Source organism: Limulus polyphemus, unplaced genomic scaffold, assembly GCF_000517525.1.
Source record: "Limulus polyphemus unplaced genomic scaffold, Limulus_polyphemus-2.1.2 Scaffold5225, whole genome shotgun sequence".
NCBI classification, from domain to species: Eukaryota; Metazoa; Arthropoda; class Merostomata; order Xiphosura; family Limulidae; genus Limulus; species Limulus polyphemus.
In genome coordinates this window covers 23,474-46,063 of record NW_013670835.1, presented here as the reverse complement: position 1 = coordinate 46,063, position 22,590 = coordinate 23,474, and the positions used below count along the sequence as shown (strand labels likewise).

The 22,590-nt window shown below is 31.0% G+C and overlaps 1 protein-coding gene across 5 annotated transcripts in view; it reads right to left on the bottom strand.

The window, feature by feature from the left end:
• The window catches only part of LOC106472295 (receptor expression-enhancing protein 1-like), a 47,232-nt gene that overhangs the window by 4,738 nt on the left and 19,904 nt on the right, over positions 1-22,590 (bottom strand). For 4 of the 5 annotated variants that reach the window (XM_013932928.2, XM_022400895.1, XM_022400893.1 and 1 more), the window contains exons 2-7: positions 20,186-20,258; positions 17,171-17,250; positions 14,288-14,408; positions 11,175-11,288; positions 8,091-8,184; positions 7,347-7,488 (exon numbers count right to left, since the gene is read on the bottom strand). In XM_013932928.2, coding sequence (XP_013788382.1) covers positions 7,347-7,488; positions 8,091-8,184; positions 11,175-11,288; positions 14,288-14,408; positions 17,171-17,250; positions 20,186-20,258 — 624 coding nt within the window. Of the gene's footprint in view, positions 1-7,346; positions 7,489-8,090; positions 8,185-11,174; positions 11,289-14,287; positions 14,409-17,170; positions 17,251-20,185; positions 20,259-20,475; positions 20,835-22,590 lie in introns of those variants that run through there. The other variant, XM_022400894.1, reaches the window with a different exon arrangement.

The window sequence follows — 22,590 nt, the reverse complement described above, 5'->3', positions numbered from 1 at the left end:
AAACGTGAACTTGTGCCCCTTTGTCCTATTGTTGCCATTGATAAACAAAAAACCGTTTGATGGATCTATATTATGAATAATCTTAAATACCTCAATCAAATCCTTTTCAAACAGGGTGGTTGGCTTTTGGAATGAGCTGCCTTCAAGGATGGTGGAGGCAGAAAATTTAACTGAGTTCAAGAAAAGACTGGATGAATACATGGGTAGTAAGGGGTGGTTATTGTTGGGAGCTGGAAGGGACATCCTTGATGGGCTAATAAGCTCCTTATTGCCCCTTTAAAATTTTATGAATTCTTTATCAAGATTAGAAGGCAATACATTCATGCTTTATCATTTCTACCTACTAAGTAGCACAAAGTGACACTTTGTTTTATAATATTAGACTGAGCATAACAATAATGAAAACTTTATTGAAATCTTGTATTCAATGCTTCATATAAAAAAAAACAACAGGTGAATGAAACTTCACACTCCTGAAATACCCCCAGGGATGTCACTACTACTCTTAAAATTGGACCTTCCTAACACAGTCTACTAATTTGCTACAAATTAGTTTCCACTATACAAAGAAAAATGCAAATCACAAATTTGTAAAAACATTTAACCTTGTCACAATTATTTTTTTAGACTGTTAGTTTCTTATATTTTAAACATTATGCACTTCCAATGATAGTATTTATCTATCATTCCATCTCTGATAATTAACTGTATTATCTGGAGCTTCATACATACTCAATGAGCAGCTCAGTGTTCACCTGAGATAATGAACACGTTATTTTTGTAGTATTTTACAAATGGTACATATTTGTCGAATTAGAGATTTTCTATTCAATAGCTTAACTGTATATTGATGTTAAATATGACAAATAGATTGGAAAATACTAAATTCTGTGACATATGGTAAACTGGAGGTGCTTGAAAACAGTGCGCCATTTAGATCAAAATCATGAGAATGAAAGTTGCATGTTAACATGTGCCTTAAATTCTAATAAACTTGTATTAAACTTTAATCAATATTGTATTTATGCTGTTTGTAATTAATAAATTTGGTTGAATTACTAGAAAATTGTTTTCATGAAGACTGCTTTATATTACCCCAGCAGTTATACTATAAGCTGCATATGAATGTAATGACTATTTTCAAATATTGTGAAGTTTTATAGGTACGGGCGAGGTTTCTTTACAGTAGGTGTACACTTGTTTTAAAATAATATGTATTCAAAACAAGTCAAACGAATGTACACAAATTTGTTACACTATTGTTTACCACAGTTAAACCTAGAGCTTTAAATAATCCTCTTTTTTTTCATCAAATGTCCAACAGGCTGGTTTAATTACTTTAGAACTCAACTGACAAGATGATATATTTCTTCTCTCCTATGTTATCACAATGCAATCAGTGATAAATTCACCTGCATTACCCTGTAGGTTATCAAATTTGTATCCAGAGCTTTAAATAATTTTCGTTTTTGTCAAAAGTCCACATAGGTTGGTTCAATTACTTTAGAACCCAATTCACAAAACAAATTACTCTTCTGTACCTCTGTTGTAACAATACAAACTGTGAAACTCACTTCAAAATCCTCACTATAACTGTTGGTTACCACAGTTGTATCCAGAGCTTTGAATAATTGTCTCCTTTTCATCAAAGTCTACATAAACAGGTTCAATTACTTTAGAACACCCTTTGACAAGACAAATTATTATTCTTTATCTCTGTTATTACAATATAAACTGTGAGACTCTTACTTTATAAATTGCCCATTACAGCTAAACTGACAATCATGCAATCTAACTTTAATTTCACTCTCTGTATCTATACATATTTATAACACACAACAGAAAAACCTAGAAATATTTAGCCCTCTAGAAACAACATTTTGCATAAGGAGAAAAACTTATAAGCTTTTAGTAAGATGATGTCAACAATATTACAAAATACTAGTTCAACAATAAAACTATATACACAACGCAAGACTCGTACAGAGTTATGTAATGAAACTTGTCAGAACTATTGCTTTTAAAATAATTAACTTTTAACACTCTTGTTATGAAAACTAAATGATCATTAAATATTAAATCACTAAATAAGCTAAGTAATAACTCTTAAACTAAACTGTCTTGTATATCCAACAATAAGCCCCTCTTCAAGAAAAATATTTACAATAATTTTTACACTCAAATAGTTTGTACCAACATTTGCAGTTCCCTTATTGGTCCCTCACCATAAAAGGCATCTGAAAGGGCTTCAACTTGACTGGATCCCTGATCGTTGTCTTAATCTTGTGCTGCCCAGTCCATCTATGAAGACATCTGTGTACTGGCAAAGTCACTCCTGTAGGTCTTTCTTCTGCTTGCCAGTCAATTCTTCACTTATGTTGACGTCCTTGTACGTCTCATTTACACCCAGTGGTCTTAGGTCTAGTAGGTCTTCTATAACAAATCACTGTCTACTGGTTCTACTTCTATGACAGCCATGTCCATCTGTGCCTCAATAGCTGCACCTGTTAGGTCTTTTTCCCTCTCAAAGCACCTCTTCAACAGATCTTGATCTTCTCATCCACTTTCACTTTATAGTCCATTTTGTGAATAACTTCCTGTATTTCAAAAGGTCCTTTCCACTGCAGGATGAGTGTGTTGTTGTCAGTAGGTAGCAGAACTAAGACCTTATGTCCAACCTTGAAACATTAATCCTTGGCCTTCTTTTCATAGAAGTGCTTTTGACTGCCTTTGATGTGTTTAGCTTCCCCAGTAGAACTGCTTTGATAGATCTGGTACAGTACTCCTTTCCAGCTCTTATTTTGTAAGTTTCTTTCCCCTTTGTCTTGTGCTCAACTTTCTCCCGGGCACTGTCCCAACATTTCTGCAGTGAAGGGTCTTTCTTCTGCTCTTCCTTCAATTCCTGTAGACCTACATTTGGGATGTCACCTTTCAAGACTTGCAGGGGCTTGATGTCTTGCTTGCTTTTCTTTTCTTGAGCTATTGTGGTGACTGCAGATGCCTCATCAGTCTCCTTTCTGTCCAGTTCCTCCAAACCTCTACTGCCTGGTATATTTTCAATCACCAAGTCATAGATTGGTGCCTTCATACACATGGCTTCAAAGTCTCCCATGTAGTATGGAGTATCCACCTTTATTTCAACTATGAGAAACTTTCTTACTGTTCCATCAATCAGTACACAAAGATATACCTTGCCCATCATCAGATCATTAAATACTAGACTGTTTCTCGCTGCTGCACCCAGCATCTATGAGGACTTTCACTTTCTTGTCCCCAACATAGCCTTCACCTACTGACATGTTGTGATTTGCTGACACTATTTGATGTTTGTCACATGCTCTAATCACCACTGGCACTGTTAACCTATTCGCTAACTTGAGTTGACCATCAGTTATGCATTGTTTAATCACAGAAATAGCACTTCCTTCTTGTGGTGAATCTGACAAGTTGTCACTGTTCTGTTTCTTCTGGTAGCAGTATCCATGGTAATAGTCACACTTTCTTGTTTCTTGTCCACACCATCTTTGTAGGTAGCTCCAGCTGCTTTACGTTGATATTTCTGCTGTTGCTTTTTGGTAATGGATTTGTACTCACTCAAAATGTGCCACATTTTATAACAGGTATAGCAACTCTTCTCTCTTTTATCTGTTGAGTTCTTGTCAGCAGTTTTATGTTGAGATTTCTGCTGCTGCTTGATAGTGACAGACTTCCACTCCCTTGCAATGTGCCCCATTTTTTAACAAGCATAGCATCTCTTGTCCCTTTTCTGTGTTAACATCTTGTCACCTTTTGTGGCATCCTGCTTCTGGTCAGCCACCACTGGTTTCAACTTTAACTGGTTATTCTTGGATTTGCCAGTTATACTCCCTCTATGAGCTTACATACACTGTTCTGCCAGATTTATCATTTTGTCCACATCTTTTGGTGCTCTCTCCTTTAGGAATAGTGACATGTCAGTTGAACACATGATCATAAGCTGTTCATGTATTAGTAGATCTGCCAGTCATTCAAAACTATTTTCACACATGGCCATGTCAGTCCATCTTGTGAATTATTACCGTAGACATACAACAAACTGAAATACAATTTCTCCAGTGTCAGGTTCAACTTCTCTGGTAAGTTCATAGTGTTTCAGCAAGGCCACTTTTAACTTGTCATAGTCCATGGCATCTTGTGATGTCATACCTGCATACACTTGTAGGCCTTTTCCTGTGAGAAGTGGGCTGATACAGACTGCCCAGTCACCTTTCTTCCAGTTCTGACTTTGGGTGAATCTTTCATATCTCTCCAAGAAAGCATCCATGTTGTCTTTCTGTTCATCATATTTGGACAGGTTGGGTTGGCTGGCCCTGACCCCATTGTCATTCTTGGGTCCTTCCTCTTTCTGTTGGATGAGCTTGGTGATCTCAATTTCCAGCCTCTCCTCTGTATCCTTCTCTTCTTTATCCATTTGTGCTCTTATTCTCTCTCTCTCTATTTCCAGTCTCTCCTTTTCTTCTTTTTGTCTTTCTTCCTCTCTTCTCTGTCTCTCCTCCTCTCTCTCTTCTGTTGCCACTCTTCACTCTCTAGTCCTTGTTTTAACCATCTTTAAGCCCAAGTCGCTTACCTCTCTCTATCCATTTATCGATATCAGTCAACATGGTTATATAGCATGATTGTGATTGTTAGCAATAAATTTCAACAATAAATGGACAGCACACAATCCGTTTGTTTTAAAATAATATATATTCAAAATACGTTAAACGTATAAAAATTTGATACACTATTGCTTACCACAGTTAAATCTGGAGCTTTAAATAATTCTTTTTTTTTCATCAAATGTCCACACAGGCTGGTTTAATTACTTTAGAACCCAACTGACAAGACAATATATTTCTTCTCTCCTTTGTTACCACAATGCAGTTAGTGATAAATTCACCTACATTATCCAGAGTATTAAATAATTCTTTTTTTTGTCAAAAGTCCACACAAGTTAGTTCAATTACTTTAGAACCCAACTGACAAGATGAATTATTCTTCTCTACCTCTGTTGTGACAATACAAGCTGTGAAACTTGCTTCAAAATCACCACTATAACTTTTGGTTACCAGAGTTGTATCCAGAGCATTAAATAATTGTCTCCTTTTCATCAAACTCTACATAAACAGGTTCAATTACTTTAGAACACCCTTTGACAAGAAAAATTATTATTCTTTATCTCTATTATTACAATACAAACTGTGAAACTCTCACTTTCTAAATCATCCATTACTGCTAAACTGACAATCATACAGACTAATTTCACTTTCACTAACTTTCACTTTCTGTGTCTGCATGTATTTATAACATATGACAGAAAATTCTAGAGATATCTAACCCTCTAGTAACAACATTACACAGAATGAGAACTTAGAAGCTTTCTGTAAGATCATGTCAACAATATTACAAAAGCCTAGTAAAACAATTAAATTGCATACACAACATATAACCCGTACTAAGTTACATAGCAAAAATTGTCACAATAATAACTCTCAAACTCAACCGTCTTGTATATTCAACAAATGCACTACATTTATTACAGATCAAACCAATTTCAACGTTCTAGATTGGCTATCTCGATCCTCTAATATCACAAAAAAATTCTCAGTGTCCCAGATTTCAACATACCATACTCAACTGTATAACATACTACAGCATGCAACTTGAATCGCTTCAAAAATATGGGATAACAACACTAAATTATGAAGCATCTTGATATAATTGATTAAAAATAAGATAAAAGGAATGTCACTTCTGTCTTTGCTTGCAATGATTTTTGTGTTCTCATTAGAATGTAGAACATATATGTTCAACACATTACCAATATGTACTACAGAAAAGTGTTGCATGATCATGGTTACTTATTTTTTACACTGAAAATTATGACATGTGTAATGCTAGGAAATTAGCTAGCTACAAAAGATGCTATGTATATTTCTAATTAATCTGAATTTCTATATACATGTATATATATATATATATATATATAAATATATTAGTTTTCTTTCTCTTTTGTGATTCACCATGATCATGTTTAAGGTATTCAGTTATACATTTAATCCTTGTATAATACCACTGAATTAAGAATGAATGATATAAGAACACTTACTCAGTTCTTTCTTTTTAATTACTTTTTATGTAAGAATAGGTAGATGAATTTTTTTCCAGTTTGAAACATTTCATTTAAATACAACTTATTGCCATTAACAATATTTTGCTTAGAGTTATAATAAAAAGTTCTATTTACAAAATAGCTTCTAGATTTTTGCATAATACAGTTATTAAAAATGCAAGACTAGTAAAAAAATTCCAGTATTCCAATTCTTTTTGGGTATATATATTTAAGTGTTATATATCTTTTTTTTTACTTACAAAATAATGCAATAAAAGTACATAAAAGTCAGAGTTATTTATAAGTTACTAAAAATATGAACATAGGTGATAATCTAATAGGTTAAATTGTCATAGTTCCCTTACAGTTTCTTTATAGGACATTTGTGCAAAGCTACTCCAGGCTATCTGTACTAGCCATCCCTAATTTTTAATGATAGGCTAGAGAGAGGGCAGTGAATCGACAGCATCCATCATCAACTTTTGGGCTACTCTTACCTGATCAAACAGTAGGATTTTACTGTCACCCTAATAACCTACTCAAAGCCCCAAAGCATAGAGAACAATGTTATTGTTTTTTGCAGTAACAGGATGAGAACAATGGAACTGCAGGTCCATAATTTGGAATGCTAACAACTAAGCCACACTTGGCCCTCACTTACAGAATTGATACATCTATTATAATAATACTCAGTTTTTACCTGTCTTGAAAATTTGTGCATGACTTACTATCTAAATGCTCACGTGTGCTTTATTTCAACAAATGTAAACAAAATGTGGATGTAACTTCACTTCAGTAGACGTTTTGTACAACAACATATTAAAAGCTTATCAAAGTTTTCAAAAAGATCTAATGTTAGATCAGAGAATAACATTATAAGTTTATTTATTAATAGTATGAAGTATGATAAAGTTTAGTCTTAACTAAACTAAAGCAAAAAACATACACAAGTTACAGTGTTAATTTATCTCTTTGTCAAATATAAACCATACTTAATAAAGACTTAACTAATGTTAGGCCTAAAACAAGTGGACTTGTATATTTCAGTGTCTGTGATTAGGATTAACTGGTATTATTCTAGAAATCCTGTATTTAAAGAAGTACTGTTAAAATAAAAATACTAATTTGCAAATATTTCTGCTTCTCTTTGCAAGTGTAAATTAATTTCTATTTCCATTTTTATCCTTTTCATGAAATATGGGTAGTAATAACAGACCTTCCCTGATGACTTTTTGAGCGACTTCGACTAATCGCAGTCTCCTGGAAATTTGTAGATTGGTCCTCATTTTCAGGTATAGTTGCATCAGAATGCCATCTATGTTGTAATGGAGATGACTCTAATCTTCTATCAACACCATCTAATTGCATAAACAGAGTGGAGTAGATAGCAATTAAATAGTCTATCTCTTACTAGCTAATACTATTAAAAAATATCATATAAAACTATAAACTAGTACAAAACATTTATTCTTTAATCTTAAGCATAACCTGCATAATCCTTACCCTCAATCAAGTTTGATCCTTTAGAATATCCTGAACTAATTTTTCCACATTTTTCCTGATCAAATGAATGAATAAAACAATTTTTATATAGAACTTCTAGTTTGATTACTATATTTTTAATTAATAAGATCAACTTCCATACAACAGATGTTTATATATATAAATATAAAAATACAAATTTACAACTCCTTACATTTTTCTTCCATGAAAAGATATTTAAGAAGCCATTTATGTGGCCAAGCTAAATATCTGTTCACACTTGTAAAACAACAAGGTAAGTGTAATAACTTAATAAAAATATACCGAATTGAACGTAAGATGCAAAGCCATTAAAATTCCAATTTCTTCCCTCCATGTTTTTAATTGCAGTACAAATATTTTTCATCACTAAATAGTCTCATTAAACTTTATACTAGTTGTATCCTAGAGAATAATTAAAACCAAATAATTGACCTACCTAACTGAGCTTCACTAACTTCAGGTGGAAATTCCTTATCTAATGCAGTCATACTGTAACTTTTACGTATATGGTTGACTATTGACATCTGTCCCTAAAAAAAAAATAAAAAAAAACAATAGCAACAAAGATATTAACAAATATAGATTGTATTGTGAAAGATTAAGATGTACTTTCACATAACTGAGACAGCACAAATGGACAACTCCAGCACTAGGAGGCTTGAAGTTACAAGAAAGAAAGCCATATTCAAATTTTAAACTATTTCAAGTCATAGAATTTTATATGTACTTACTCCTAACTGGTGACATCTTCCTTACAACCTTATAATAACGATTGTAAAGTTGAAAATTATCATACATAATCCTTTAAAAAACAGTGATAAATTCTGTTAATAATAATTGTGTGTAATCCTAAAAACTACGTATGCTATTATCACACTAAATCCTAAAATGTGGCATGCACCATTATAACCTAAAAACACTGCCATTTGTCCTACAAAATAAGATATAATATAGTACAATAGTCATAAAGCAAGTAAAATTGTTAACCCTACATACACAGGATGGGGTCAAAGTGCACATGCAACTTCTTATAGAGCGCCATTTAACATGATATTACGTATTGGATGTCAAGAGTTACCAACAACTAATTTTACCCTACACTGCTCATTAAGTGACACTTCATAGTAGAGTAAATACCAGATTCAATATATAGGGGTACTGAAAAAAACTGCAGATATGCATTTTGGAGGTTCTAAAGACTATGCAAATACAATACATAAACTGTACAATAAACAAAAGTATTTGTATTCTACATGTTAACATAATCTTGTACTCTGGCTTGTCAGTCTCAGTCAGACTGATGTCATTAAGTCACAGACACATCTTGATTAAAAATAATTTTTTAACCATTGGTTTTTTTGTGTTCAACAGACTTGTACATTTTCCTAAAATTATGCCCTATTTTGTGTAGATACAAGTAGTAAATTTAGAATTATATTCAACATTCCTTCTCCAATATTAGGTCTGACCCCTCACATTTGGCTATATCACTGGAGGTACTGTTTGTTTCTAACACTCTGGATATGGGTAGGTAAAAGTGCAAATGTCACAAACTTTTTACAGAGTTACATTCAAGTTCAACTAAACTACTTTATTATCAATGTATGTCAATAAATGTTGCATCAAGACATAGTTATACATCAAATTTTAGTATTATATAAGTTTTAATTTCTTGATTTCTATCCTTTTTGAACTTATGAGTTTTAACAATGCAAATTACAAACTTATATTACATATAATGCTAAGATATCATCTAACTTTATAGCCTCCAATTATCTTTGCTTACAGAGATATACACCAAAAAGTTCAATTTACTGATTTATGTATAATGCTAGCTTGTTCTCAAGACAGCTTTTGAATTACTTGGCATAAAGATCCAAAGTCAGTGTCACTGAGTTCAGCTCGAGCAGCTAAGGTAATGAATTTAACACTCTTATAACTTAGTTAGAAAGCCAGTTAGACTATAATAGTTATAGAACATTGTATGCTTTGTGTGTTATTATTTTATATTCTAAGTTGAACAGTTGAAATAAAAATTCAGTAAATTACTAAAAACAACCCTAGTAAAAATTAGGGTTAACTTTTATTGACATTTCAAGTCTATGACTGTACAAAAAGGATAAGACTTGCAAGCAAATACTAACTTTCTTGTTTTTATGTATATATTTTATTTATTGTTATAAAGATAATTAAAATGTAAAACTTAGAAATTTGTTAGGTAAGAAAAATAAATGAAAAAAAAGTAAATAAAACATTTCTCTGCAAGAAGCTCTTGGATTATGTAATATATTATCATAACTTCAGCTATGTGCTCACTGGGTGATTTTTTAGCTTGTTATATGAATATGGTAGTTTAGACATGGTCCAAAAAGCAATAAAACAATAAAATTAAATAGAAACTGATGTAAACAATTACGAGACTGAGTTTTAGAGTAGAGAAAATAAGAGGTAAAATATGAAGTTTCACTGAAAAAAATCCTTTGATATTCATTTAGAAGGTTCTAGAGTTTATGTAAATAAAATTTTAACACTACAAGATGAAAAAAATGTTTAATGTTCACATGAAAACCAACTTTAACTCAGACTAATCAGTCTGAGTCACACTCTGACTCTATAAATTCACAAAACAATCTTTATAACAATCAAAATAAAGAAGGTTAACAGATTACATCTGCTGTTGTTTTATTAAGTAATTTAATGTAATTCTAAAATAGTGAAATCTGCTGTTAATATCTCATAGTCATAAAAAATGGCATTTGTTTTTAATACCATAAAACACTGTGATTAGTTCTAAGAGTGAAATCTGCTTACATTCTAGATCTTTTTTTTTATGAAGTCCAAGTAAAAAATCCTGTAATCAATCATCATCTTCACAGTGTTATTTAAAAAAATATTATTGGAGACCTTGTTCCAAGCTATCTTGTCAGTATAGTTTTGTGACTTGACCCAACTTTCTATCAATATACTATACCCACACTATAGTGGTTGATAGACTTTATAATCAACTCGATTTTATCCATTTTATTATATGGTACTGAAAACAAAATCCACCTTCTCAATTATTATTAACAGACCAAATATGCAAAGTACAAAATATATTGCAATCCTATGTTAATGGAAAAAACATATTTTTGTTAGCACCATTTTACTATTGTAAATCTCACTGTATCATACATTAATGTTCTTAGAAATATTTCAGTCATGGTTACTAAACTGGATACCAAAAATTGAATTACAAAAATTAAAAGATAGAAAAATTGGTTTAAATTAAGTTTAAAATTACAAAATATTCAAAAATTCAGTAATACAGTTTGTTTATAAAATATATCAAAATTTGTTCTAATTTTCTTTGAAACACTCATAACATAGGCTGATAACATAGATTATGAAAACTAAAGTGTTCATGTAAAGAAACCATATACATATGTTTTCTTGTCAACTTATACTAAGGTTAAAACCATGTTTTTTAGCTAAGCAACAGCATAAATAAGTAAACTTAAAAATAATTACAAGACCTCACCCTCATAGCAGTCTGCATTATCACAGCTGAAGCATAACTGAGACCTCTGCTACTAAGATGAACCAAAGATGCATAGCCTCGGTCTCGGGCTGTAGCTAGACATTCATCTATTTCCTGGCAAAGATATATACATAAAATTCTCTTTCTCAGGTTATAATCAATATATATGTATTAAAGCTGAAAAATAACCTGAAGAAAACTTGACAATTTAGAAAAAGGTGAAATTCCTGACCTGAATAAAGCAAAAACAGTTTAATGTGTATTTAGCTCTAGAGATGGGTAAGTTAATCAATTTATGAAAATTTTGATTATTCTAACAATCGATTGATCAAAATTACAAATAAACAGATTGTCACAAAATTAATCAACTAATTGAAATTAGTGCTTCCAGTTGTTACTAGTTTTGATTATTCCAAGTATTCCAAATATTGTTATTATGTTTGTTTGTTGTTAAGCACATAGCTACATAATGTGTTATCTGTGGTCTTCTTAATTTTAGCTTTATAAGTTGAGGTCATTTTTACTTCCATTTGTTCAGTTTTGGTGATTCAAAAGGGAGGGGTCATGATTTGATGGTCTCAGGTTTGATTACCATTGCCCAGTATTTGTTATAACAAATCTTCTAAGGCTATCTGCTAATGACTAATTTTGAACTGGTGACTAGAAATAAGAACACTGTGGCAGCATCCACTAACAGCTTTTTTATTTTTCCTTCCTCAACTGCTGACTAAAGGGAAGGCAACTGGCAAGTAGCACCTATTGTCATCCACCAACTTTTTTCATCTTTTTTGAACTGCTTACTAACATAAAGGCAACTGTCTGGCAGTACCCTCTGCCAACTTTTTTTTATTACTGTATATACCACAGTTTGAAGAACACTGTACTAATTGATTAATCTAATGTAACTGATTTATGGGGCTTTCTTTTATCCTCATATTTTACAATGAATGTCTGACAAACATGAAAATAATATTTATATTTATACACAAGAGCAAGATTTTTTTCTTACAATCTTATGGTTGTAATTTCAGTAACAATCTTCAAATGTGTCAGTCTTAAGTAAACAAAAAAACATGTTTTTAACTGATTCACTAATAACCTGGAACATGGTTGCTCACATTATGAACCTATATCAATATATTAAATATGTACTTTAAAGAGTATGTTTTACTCTGGCTATTTCAATATAATCAAGGCAATCTCACTTTAACTACAACATCAACTCTTCCAGAAATTTTAGCCTTTAAAGTGACAATTTGCTTAACCAAAACAGTCTGCTAAGACTTTGATCAGTTTCTGATTATGGAATTCATGAAAAATAACCTTTTATTTCATAGTAATAACTTTTCTCAGTTATAAATTAAATGAAAATATGACTACTTTTTCTCAAATGCAAAAATGATCACAATATTTTGAATAAAAAGGGAAAAAAGCAAATAGAAATTAGTTAGAGCCATTGAACTTTGCCAACCACATGTATTATACAAGGACACATAACAGCATTAAGTTTAAAAAAATACTTACATTGAGAAATTGAGATAATAAAAAAGAAATGTTGATAAACCTTGGGTCATAGAATATGTGTAGTGTGTACAGCAAGTACGTGTTAAACCTGGCTCTCAGATTAGTGGTTATATCATGTAGTATTTTTATTTCATTGTAAATTTACCAAACAAAAAATTAAATTTAGTTTAAAAACATTCAATGGTTATTATAAGAGTCACACATACATTTTAAAAACTGAGTATTTCAAATGCCTGGTATTCCAAAAAAAAAGGCATACAACAGGATATAATGTTATACACAGCAATTTTTAACTGAAAATTATTTAAAATTGATATTTTTTAAATTTCACACATTTACTTAGTATAATTTGCAAAGAAAAGTATAAAAATGTTCCAAGTTTCATTTCTGCATGATTCTGAAGCATATTGCCTGCAAACACGTGTACATTTTTTCTGCCCATCACAAAGTATAGGCTTATATTTGCTAAGAAACTATCATCCTTTAAGAATATAATTATCCATATTTTATTTTTCACACAATTTTCCTTCTTTGTTAGTGATATTATCACTATATATACTTCTTTCCTACCTTTTCATGATATTACCATGTGATCTGAATAATTATTAATGAAGTACAACTTTGAAACAGCTATAGGCAATATTTAAATATGACTGAATATAGCAGATCATAAGATATTTGCATCAATATAGAGTAAATAAAATGGTGTGAAAAGTAATCTATGGTTTCGTGGAAAAGTGACTAGATGGATCTCCTGCAGAGATGAATAACATAATCTAATGGGAAGTTCAGAAGACTTGAGAACAAACCACAGATATGGGAATTTTTTTTTATAAAGTTTCTTTAGATGTTCATTTCATTCCTCAAAAATGTTTTATATCTGTTTTAATCTTACAATACTTTTTTGTTTTTCTAAGACATCAGGTAAGCTTAGCTAGGTTTAGTGAGTGAAAATCAGTATTACTGGTCAGATCTTGAGTGTTTTTGAACATGTATTTAAAAATTTTATTTCCAACAATGAAAGATGTGCTCAATTAACTAACACCTGATGCAGACCTATGGTTGAAATTAATAGTTTTTTAAATCATTTATTTGTGAGTTTTTTTAGGATAATAAAGTTTATTAACTTTATACAAAAATTTGTTTGAAAACATCACAAAGTTATTTTTGTGTCATCAACAAAAATTCAATAGTTTCATTAATGTAGTCTTGTGGAACTTGTACAGAAAACCCATGGAATGGTATTAATCATATCTTAGCTTGTTACAAATTTTGTACTACATTGCACATATGATACATTTTCATGTACAACAGTTAAGGTATTAATTATTGTACCTGAAAATGTCCATCATATTAAATGAAGGGTAATGCAAAAAATGTCTTTAAAAAACAAACTGAAAACAGGAAAATTAGTCTCATGTCAGAAAAATCAACTGAATGTAATTGATTAATGAGCCCAGTAATTAATCAATTAGCAAATTCTACTCATTGCCCAGCTCTAAATTTGATATCATACATTTTTTTTACAGTCAAGTATTCCTCTCTGTAATAAAAAATATACCTTGACAATGGGTAGTAAATATACCCACCTTTTCTCTTTTCATAAACTGAGGATGAACAAATTTCCTGTACAGAATACTGGATCCTTTTGTTGCTGGGGACAAAAGCCACAACACAAACAGTATTTTCATCTCATAGTAAAAAGGAAGCCTAGAAAAAATTCCAACACAGAAAATTATGAATTACATAAGAGTTCATCAACAAGTAGAAAAATTATACTCTTTTTCTTTTTAAGGACACAATAACTTTTTAATTACATGTTTTGATGAGGAAAAAAATTACGCAAACATTGGGTTTAGGTAATATGAAAGTTCAGAGATACTGTTTGCTACAATGGAATAGGTTTCATTCTATCTGGAAAATCAACATACCACCTCACTTTCTGATTATCGACACTATTCTTTAAAACTACACAAGCTAGGTATTATCTTTTAAAACTGAAGCTTCCTAAAAAAATGATGCATGAGAACAAAGAGATAGTATTTTAAGGTAGTAGCTCAACTGAATGGAATGACCATTTTTTAACTAATCATATTCTTCAAGGAACTTAAAATCCATGCTAGTACATAAAGCAAACACCTAGTGTTTAGGTGTTTGGTAAGTAAGGTATACTCTATCATTTCTTTAATGTTACTTTCATTAATAATATTGGTTAAATACTTACAAAATCTATTTCTATTACATTTAATTTAATTTATCATTATAATAAAGATTATTTTCCATTGTTAGCTTAGTATTTGGATTTAGGATTAACCTAAATCTCCTAGGCTGACCAAACCTCATGAGACATTATTGGGATTACAGACAAAATTATTGCTAACAGTCAGGATACCCAACTGATGAAACAATACATACAAATCTCTTTAAGTAAGAACATAAGATCATTATGTTTAACTAGCTACAGGGGTAAAATTCTGCTGGTACTCACCGGTACTGAGTACCAGAACTTATTTTTTAAGATGGTACTAGTACTGGGGCTTATTTAAGCTGCTTTGTTGTTTTTTTATGTTTATATGTAGATTTCTTTTCTTTTCCAAAAATAGGACCACTTCACCCAGCTGAGTACCTCTACTTTTTTTGAGAATTTCACGCCTGACTAGCTGTATTTATTAATGAGTTAATCTTTAGCTTTGGTCAGAAGTTAACACTAATACAAAGAAACAAAACAATCTCACAAGAGAATAACTGCATATAAGCTGACATTCTAAGTGGCTGGATAAAGTTATCTTGGTTAGGTTGCTAAAAGAAATCAACTAACATGCTGATTTCAGCTACAAAAGGATAGTCAGAACATTACACTCTAATAGAGTATTTAAAGCCAGTGACATTGGTTGCCTTTGAATACTTTAAACGTAATTAAACATTTTCTTGGAACTGTTATCTTTATAAGCCAGTGCTGAGCCAAGAATGTAGGATCGCAGAAATACCATGTTTTTAAAGTAGGTGTCCTTTGAAAACAGTACATTGCAGACTCAGTGGCATGCCTGCCACTTTGACCTGTCAAGTGTAAATTTCTACAAGTAGGCCTATATTTTACCATGAGTTTATTTCTATGCTTTATGTTTTAAGTAATAGACATGATTTCATTCAATTCACCTTTGACCAATCAGAAGGAGACTAGCATGGAATTCCACTAAATCCAAAACAAGACTAAAAAATATGTCTATTGTATTGGCAAGCCTCCATAGAATAACTAAGGTGTTAGTCACACTGACTGTGGCCAGGTACATGACTATTTTTTGTATTTCTTTGTTTTAGTTATGGCTTATTATTGTAAGTATATGCATAAAAGAAATTAAATAAATTATAAGAACAACCAGCATCAATTAGAGAAGACTACATTAGTAATTATAAGAAATTGAGAATGAAAGCAAAGAAGAATGTCTAAGAATATGTCAACCACACTATATTTGCCATATTAAGTGCTGTTGAGGCCTTTCACCCAACAACAAGGTTCATCAGGCTGGCTAGGATACAATAGACACAACAGTGATTGAGATACTGTTTATATTATCAAATCACATGAACAATAGGTTCTACAGTTTAAGGGATCTGAGTCCCCATGTATAAAAATTGAGGTGAGATATAGTGGAAGATTTGAGGGACACCGTTGAAACATATTGTTTTACATACTAAAAAGTATTACTGAGGATGGACAATTATATTTAGTTGATAGAATAGGATTGTATGAGCACATTTTTTTGCTAGTTACTTCCACACTAGACAAGTCATTGTTACAATTCTACCTTTTAAGTTTCCAGAATGAACTCTAAAGTAATCTGCATGGTATATGTACATTAGCTTTGTTCAACACAGAAGGCATGGGTGGGTGCACTACTAGTGCATTGGTAGTAGCATCATAAGAAATAACTTGGATGTTATCTTGGGTTATGTTAGATTAACTCAGTAATTTTGTGTGAATTTTATTACTCATCAGTAATGAAAATCATGTTACAAACCACTAGTTCTTCTGAGTGATGAGTAAATTTTATTCAAGTAAAAAATAAATAATAAATAACTTTGTTAAAATAAATACATAATAGTGATATTAATCCTTATTTTGATCCTGATTTATACAAAATTGATAAAAATTACATTTCAACAATTTAAACTCACACCATTACAGTTGTTCTTCAAGAAATTCGGTATTATAAAAAGCATCTTAACAATTAATGTATCTGACATATCCAAGCCAGCCTGATGGGTCTTGGTATTGAGTGAAAGGGCTCTTCAGCACTGGATATAATAGATAGTGTGTGGTTGACATCTTATTATCCATTCTTCTTTGCTTGCACTCTAAGTTCTTAGGATTATTATTATATGAATAGTTTTAGTTAAAGGATAATCTAAATAAAAATATCACATAAGTATTCCTGAAAAAAAAATTTGTTGACATATCTTTGTCTACTCACCAAAATGACACCACAATGTCGAACAAAGTTTCAACAAATGTAAACAAGGCAAACACTATCCAGTACATCATCCACTTCACCTGAAATTATTATTTTAAAATGTTTACAAGAAACAAATTATAAAAACAATTGTGTGGATAGTTTTAACACACACACACACACAGATATATATATATATGTATATAAACACCATAAACAGTTATGAGAAGTAAACTTTTATAGTAAATTTTAATTAATTTTTTTTATTTTGATCTTTTGTGTATTTAAGAACATAACTACTCTGTGGGTTATTTCAAAGTTAATTCAAGAGCAACGGTTTCATCTGTGTTACATAGCTTCAGGTGTATTCTGTTTGCTTTAAAATTAATGTATTTTATCAGATATCTGTTAGTAGTTGTAGTAACTAGATTATTGATGATACTGTATCGTTTCTAATTATGCACTGATTTTATATTCCAAAAGGTACAATCAAAAATCTAAAAGGATTTTTTTTTATTTCGTTGTAATTAAAAGTACTAATTTGCTTCTTTAGTTGTGAGGGAAGGCATCACAGGGCTGCTTTATAGAACTTATAACTGCTATAATGCTTTATTGCAAAATATTATTGCAGTGACACGTGATGTTTTTCTGTTTCATTTTGATTGAGAAATTTTTAGGTCATTTAGAACAGTGCAATTTCCAAAGTATTAGTGAGTACTACCTTAGTCAATAGTCAAAATGGTTTCTTCCACTTGGATTTTGGAAAGAATAAGCAGGTGTCACATGTGAAACTTACCAAATGAGGAACAGTAGCAGTCTACCACACTAATAAACCACCAGCTTTAAAATATGTGACATTCTTTGGTAAAATCAAATAATAACAGAAGTAAATCTGTTCCATGTCACTTACTGAGATGTACATTTAAATCTTTGTTTCTAAATGTAAGCAGAAAGAACAGTTACCAATATGTACAATGTGATTCCAGAAGGTTTTAGCATTGCATCATTTATGGGTTTGTTAATTAGCTTCTGGATAAAAAAAAACAACTCTGTCAAACTCAAGTATGATGGTTTGGCAAAGTGTTTAAATAGACCACATGTTAGTGCAAACATGAACACCTCCAGGAAATAAAAATTGATGTGAAAAAATCTAAAAATGTTGATAAGAATTAAAGTGAAATTATTATCATGACACCACAAAATATAGTTTCCATTACAACAAAGTTTTTTTCGTGTTAAACTAAATAGTTTCTCATTCACAGTCATGTTAGGAGCTAAATGATAATTAATGTACTTTAGTGACTGCCATAAGTAATAAAAATCTACTAAAGTTTCCACTCAGTCACTCTACTTCAGTGATGAAGGATGACGTACAACTATGTAAATTAAATTGCAATATAATTGCAGTGGCAGTGATCAAGTGTAAAATAAGTTTTAAACGATAGTGTCGTATTACTTTTTAAAATGATTTACTGAAGTTATTACATATTATTTGCCGCTTGTTATAATATTAAAGTTTAATAAACTTCTGCCAATACACATAAGTAACTGATATGTTAATGGTCAAGTCTAGCAGCATAACATAATTCATTTCAGATCAGAAAAGTTGGATAGACTAAAAAAAATATTTTGAACACTATGATGAATGAAGTTAAGATTTCTGAATCTACATTCCCACTTCTTGTTTTAAAAGCTTTCATTTTGAATTTCTCTCATTGCAGTTAACTTAAAAACAGCAGACACAGGCTATCGAAATTACACAGCAACTTATCTTTAACATGCATGATATGAAGATTACAATTATTGAATGTAACTGCCATTCTCAAAGTTTTTGAAAGGATACAAGAAGTATTGTTTTAGATTTGTTGTAAAACATATCAAATAAGAAGATTTTAGGGTTAACTTTATTAATATATAAATCAAAAAATATGGCTAGTTTTGATGATCATTGAAGAAAGAATTAATTAGGTGATCATTAAATAAAGGGCTGTTTGTGCTTTCACAAAAAAAGGTACTTTTCTTGATTTGTATAGTGTTTGATTTTGCTTAATGAGTTTGGCTGTGTTGTATTTAATTACTTCAATAACAGATTTACTCCCAGCAAATCCAACAAGCTTACTGGTGATCTCCAAGTTATAAATGAGTAAACACTGGCTCACAGTTACCTTAATTATACAAGTGCTTTTAAGAGACATGTGAAGATTCTTACCCTCAAAGAACCTTGAAAATAGTATAAAAGTATCACTTGAAATGGATAGACATTAAACATTTCTTTCATGACTGCTGAAGCTACTTTTTATGTTTAGTACAATTTAATTCTGGTATTTGTAAAGGCAATAACCAGAAAAAAATAATAAATTCCTGCTAAAAAAATGAAATTACTTAAAATTATCATCATAAATTTTTGCTAAATACTTGAAATTACTCCTGAACAAACATCACCTACCCTCTTAGGATGTGTAAGATTAGCAACACACATTCTCAGGAAGCCTTGTTAAATACACATTACTAACACTAATAATTCTTAAGCCTTGTTAAATGCATAACATTACTCAAACACCACAATAAAGGTAATAAATGTGTTATACTACTCATAAACAAGATCCAGTCTTCATAAATACATAATTTGTACTATAGTCAAACAAATTCACAAACAAACCTTCTCAGAGTTTCACAAATAAATATTATCATTCTGTATAAATACTTGGATTACTCTTAAATGGACAAGGATCATCAGTAAAGTTTGCAAATGTGTAACATTAGTTTTGTACAATAATAATCATTCTACCAGTTATGGTATATAAATTTAACAATACTTCTGCATACACATTACCAACGTGCATTGTTAACTGCATAATATCATTTTGCTAAAAATAAACATAATAACTATACCTTATAAGATTACTATCCTTAAGTATAGTGCAAGCATTTCAAGAAGCTTAGAACAAAGGGTATAAGTGAATCATCCAAGGTACATGTTACTGCAATACTAAGAATTTAAAAAAAATTATTGATTGGTTAGGTGGTGCTACTTACATATTCCTTGACATTTTTTGTCCTGACTGCCTTGTAAGAAGCATAAGCTGGATAAAGAGTACCAAACACCAGTCTGTAAAGAGAGTAGCAGAACTTAGCACAACATGGAAAACAGGCACATATAAATAAATTCACAAAAGCCACATTTCCAGGGGTAACTTTAACAGCCACATAGAAGTCCACCATGATCAAGCCAGCAATTCCCAGGTTTGTGAAAATGATTAACAACGAGTTAATTTGTAATGTAACATGCAAAAAAAAAGTCGTTCCAATAACTTTTATTTTGTCACCTCATGGTTATTCGACTTCATGTTTTCTTGCCCAACCACCTTGTGTTAGAGAAACTACGACAACAATATCGGTGTGCACGAAAACAGTCCGACATAGCTCTGGTAAAACAAAATCATTACGTGACGATTAACATTAACTTGTCTATATGTGCAACATTAGAAAAATCTGAATACATAGTTATTCCATATTGTCTGAAAATTCCAAATTATAAACTGTAAATCATAACTTCTTGAATCACGTGTGGTTCACCGGCATTCCACATACCACTCTGCGACATCCATACCTTGAGACTGAGTGAAGCACACATAGGAGATTAAAATAAACAGTCATTTAATACTATGCAAAATCTACATTTACTGCTTTAGCAGACAAAACTACATAAGCACTAGTAGTTGTGTGAAATTCGGTAAAATTATTATAGTGTATATGAAGTTTAAAAAAATACTCATAATACGAGATAATAGTATCGATGACAAAAACACGTACATCCGCCTACAGACGTCTACTGCTCATGATCAAAAAGATCTCGTGGCATGCTAGCGAAATCACGGGATGATATATGCATCTGCGACGGACAAGACAAGTTAGTAAGATAGTATATAACTAAATGGAATTACCTCTCAGATGACGGATAAAAACAAACAAACAAACAACATATCCATAAATAAACAATAGGAGAACAATCTGATGAACACGATTAACAATTAAGCTATACCCAATGTTTTTGACATAACTACACGTATTTCATTGACCAAGAAACAGCTGTATTATATATTAGTCTAGAAACTTTGCCCTTTTTTACAGAAATAAGCCCAAGTAAATCTACAAACGGTCATAAATGGATAGAATTACGTCTGATATCCTATAATTATTACAAGTAAAAACCCAAAAATCTACAGAAGTTGAACATGCGCACTTGTAGTTTCAACAAGTCTAAAAACAGTGGTTCTGTAAACAAAATAGACCACGATTTTTACACGGAAAAAGCGGTAGAGTAAGGTAAACAAAACAAATATATATATAAATATTTACCGTCTTATTAAACAGAATTTTTGTTGTACACCTAACTCTAATGTATATCGCACCTAAGTTACATTTTAAATTAAATAATATTAATAAAACCAATTATGCTGTCTTTAAACAAATAATTGTGTGGATATTAGGAACTTTAACATCTGATGGTAAATGCCTTACTCAAACTTTTTTTACCAGCTAACTTAACTGAACATTGATATTTAACTTAATATATATATATATATATATACCTGTCCCTCGTGTGGCTATCCTTCTATATAAATATATATATATATATATATACAAAAATAGAATATTCCTCTTGGATAACATTGCAAGATACACTTATCCTCGTGTGACTATCCTTCTATATAAATATATATATATATATATATATACAAAAATAGAATCTTCCTCTTGGATAACATTGCAAGATACACTTGTCCTTGTGTCGCTATCCTTCTATATAAATATATATATATCAAAAAATAGAATCTTCCTCTTGGATAACATTGCAAGATACACTTGTCCCTCGTGTCGCTATCCTTCTATACAAATATATATATATATATATACAAACAATAGAATCTTCCTCTTGGATAACATTGCAAGATACACCTGTCCTCGTGTCGCTATCCTTCTATATAAATATATATATACAAAAATAGAATCTTCCTCTTAGATAACATTGCAAGATACACTTGTCCCTTATGTGGCTATCCTTCCATTTCACTTTTGTAATAACTATAGAAATTCAGGATATTAAAACATATCACAAATAGCGACTTCTTTATATAACTTTCTAGTTGCCGATGAACAAGAGGACAAAAATACACAATGTGACAGTCTTTGCATAAATATGATGGGAAATAGCGAGTTTTCAAAATCTCGTAAAATTTATCTGTCTGTACGGTGTTACACGTTGTTCTGAGAAACTGTTTAACGAATTTCGAAGAAAATTGGTAGAGGGTCTAAGGTAGATCCCCAATAAATGGAAATTATGTTAATAAGCAATCGGATGAACCGTTCGAATTTGGCAGCTATTTCAATTTTAGTGCTTTAATGCAGCGAATGAGGGCTCAACTGAACGGGAAAGCCTG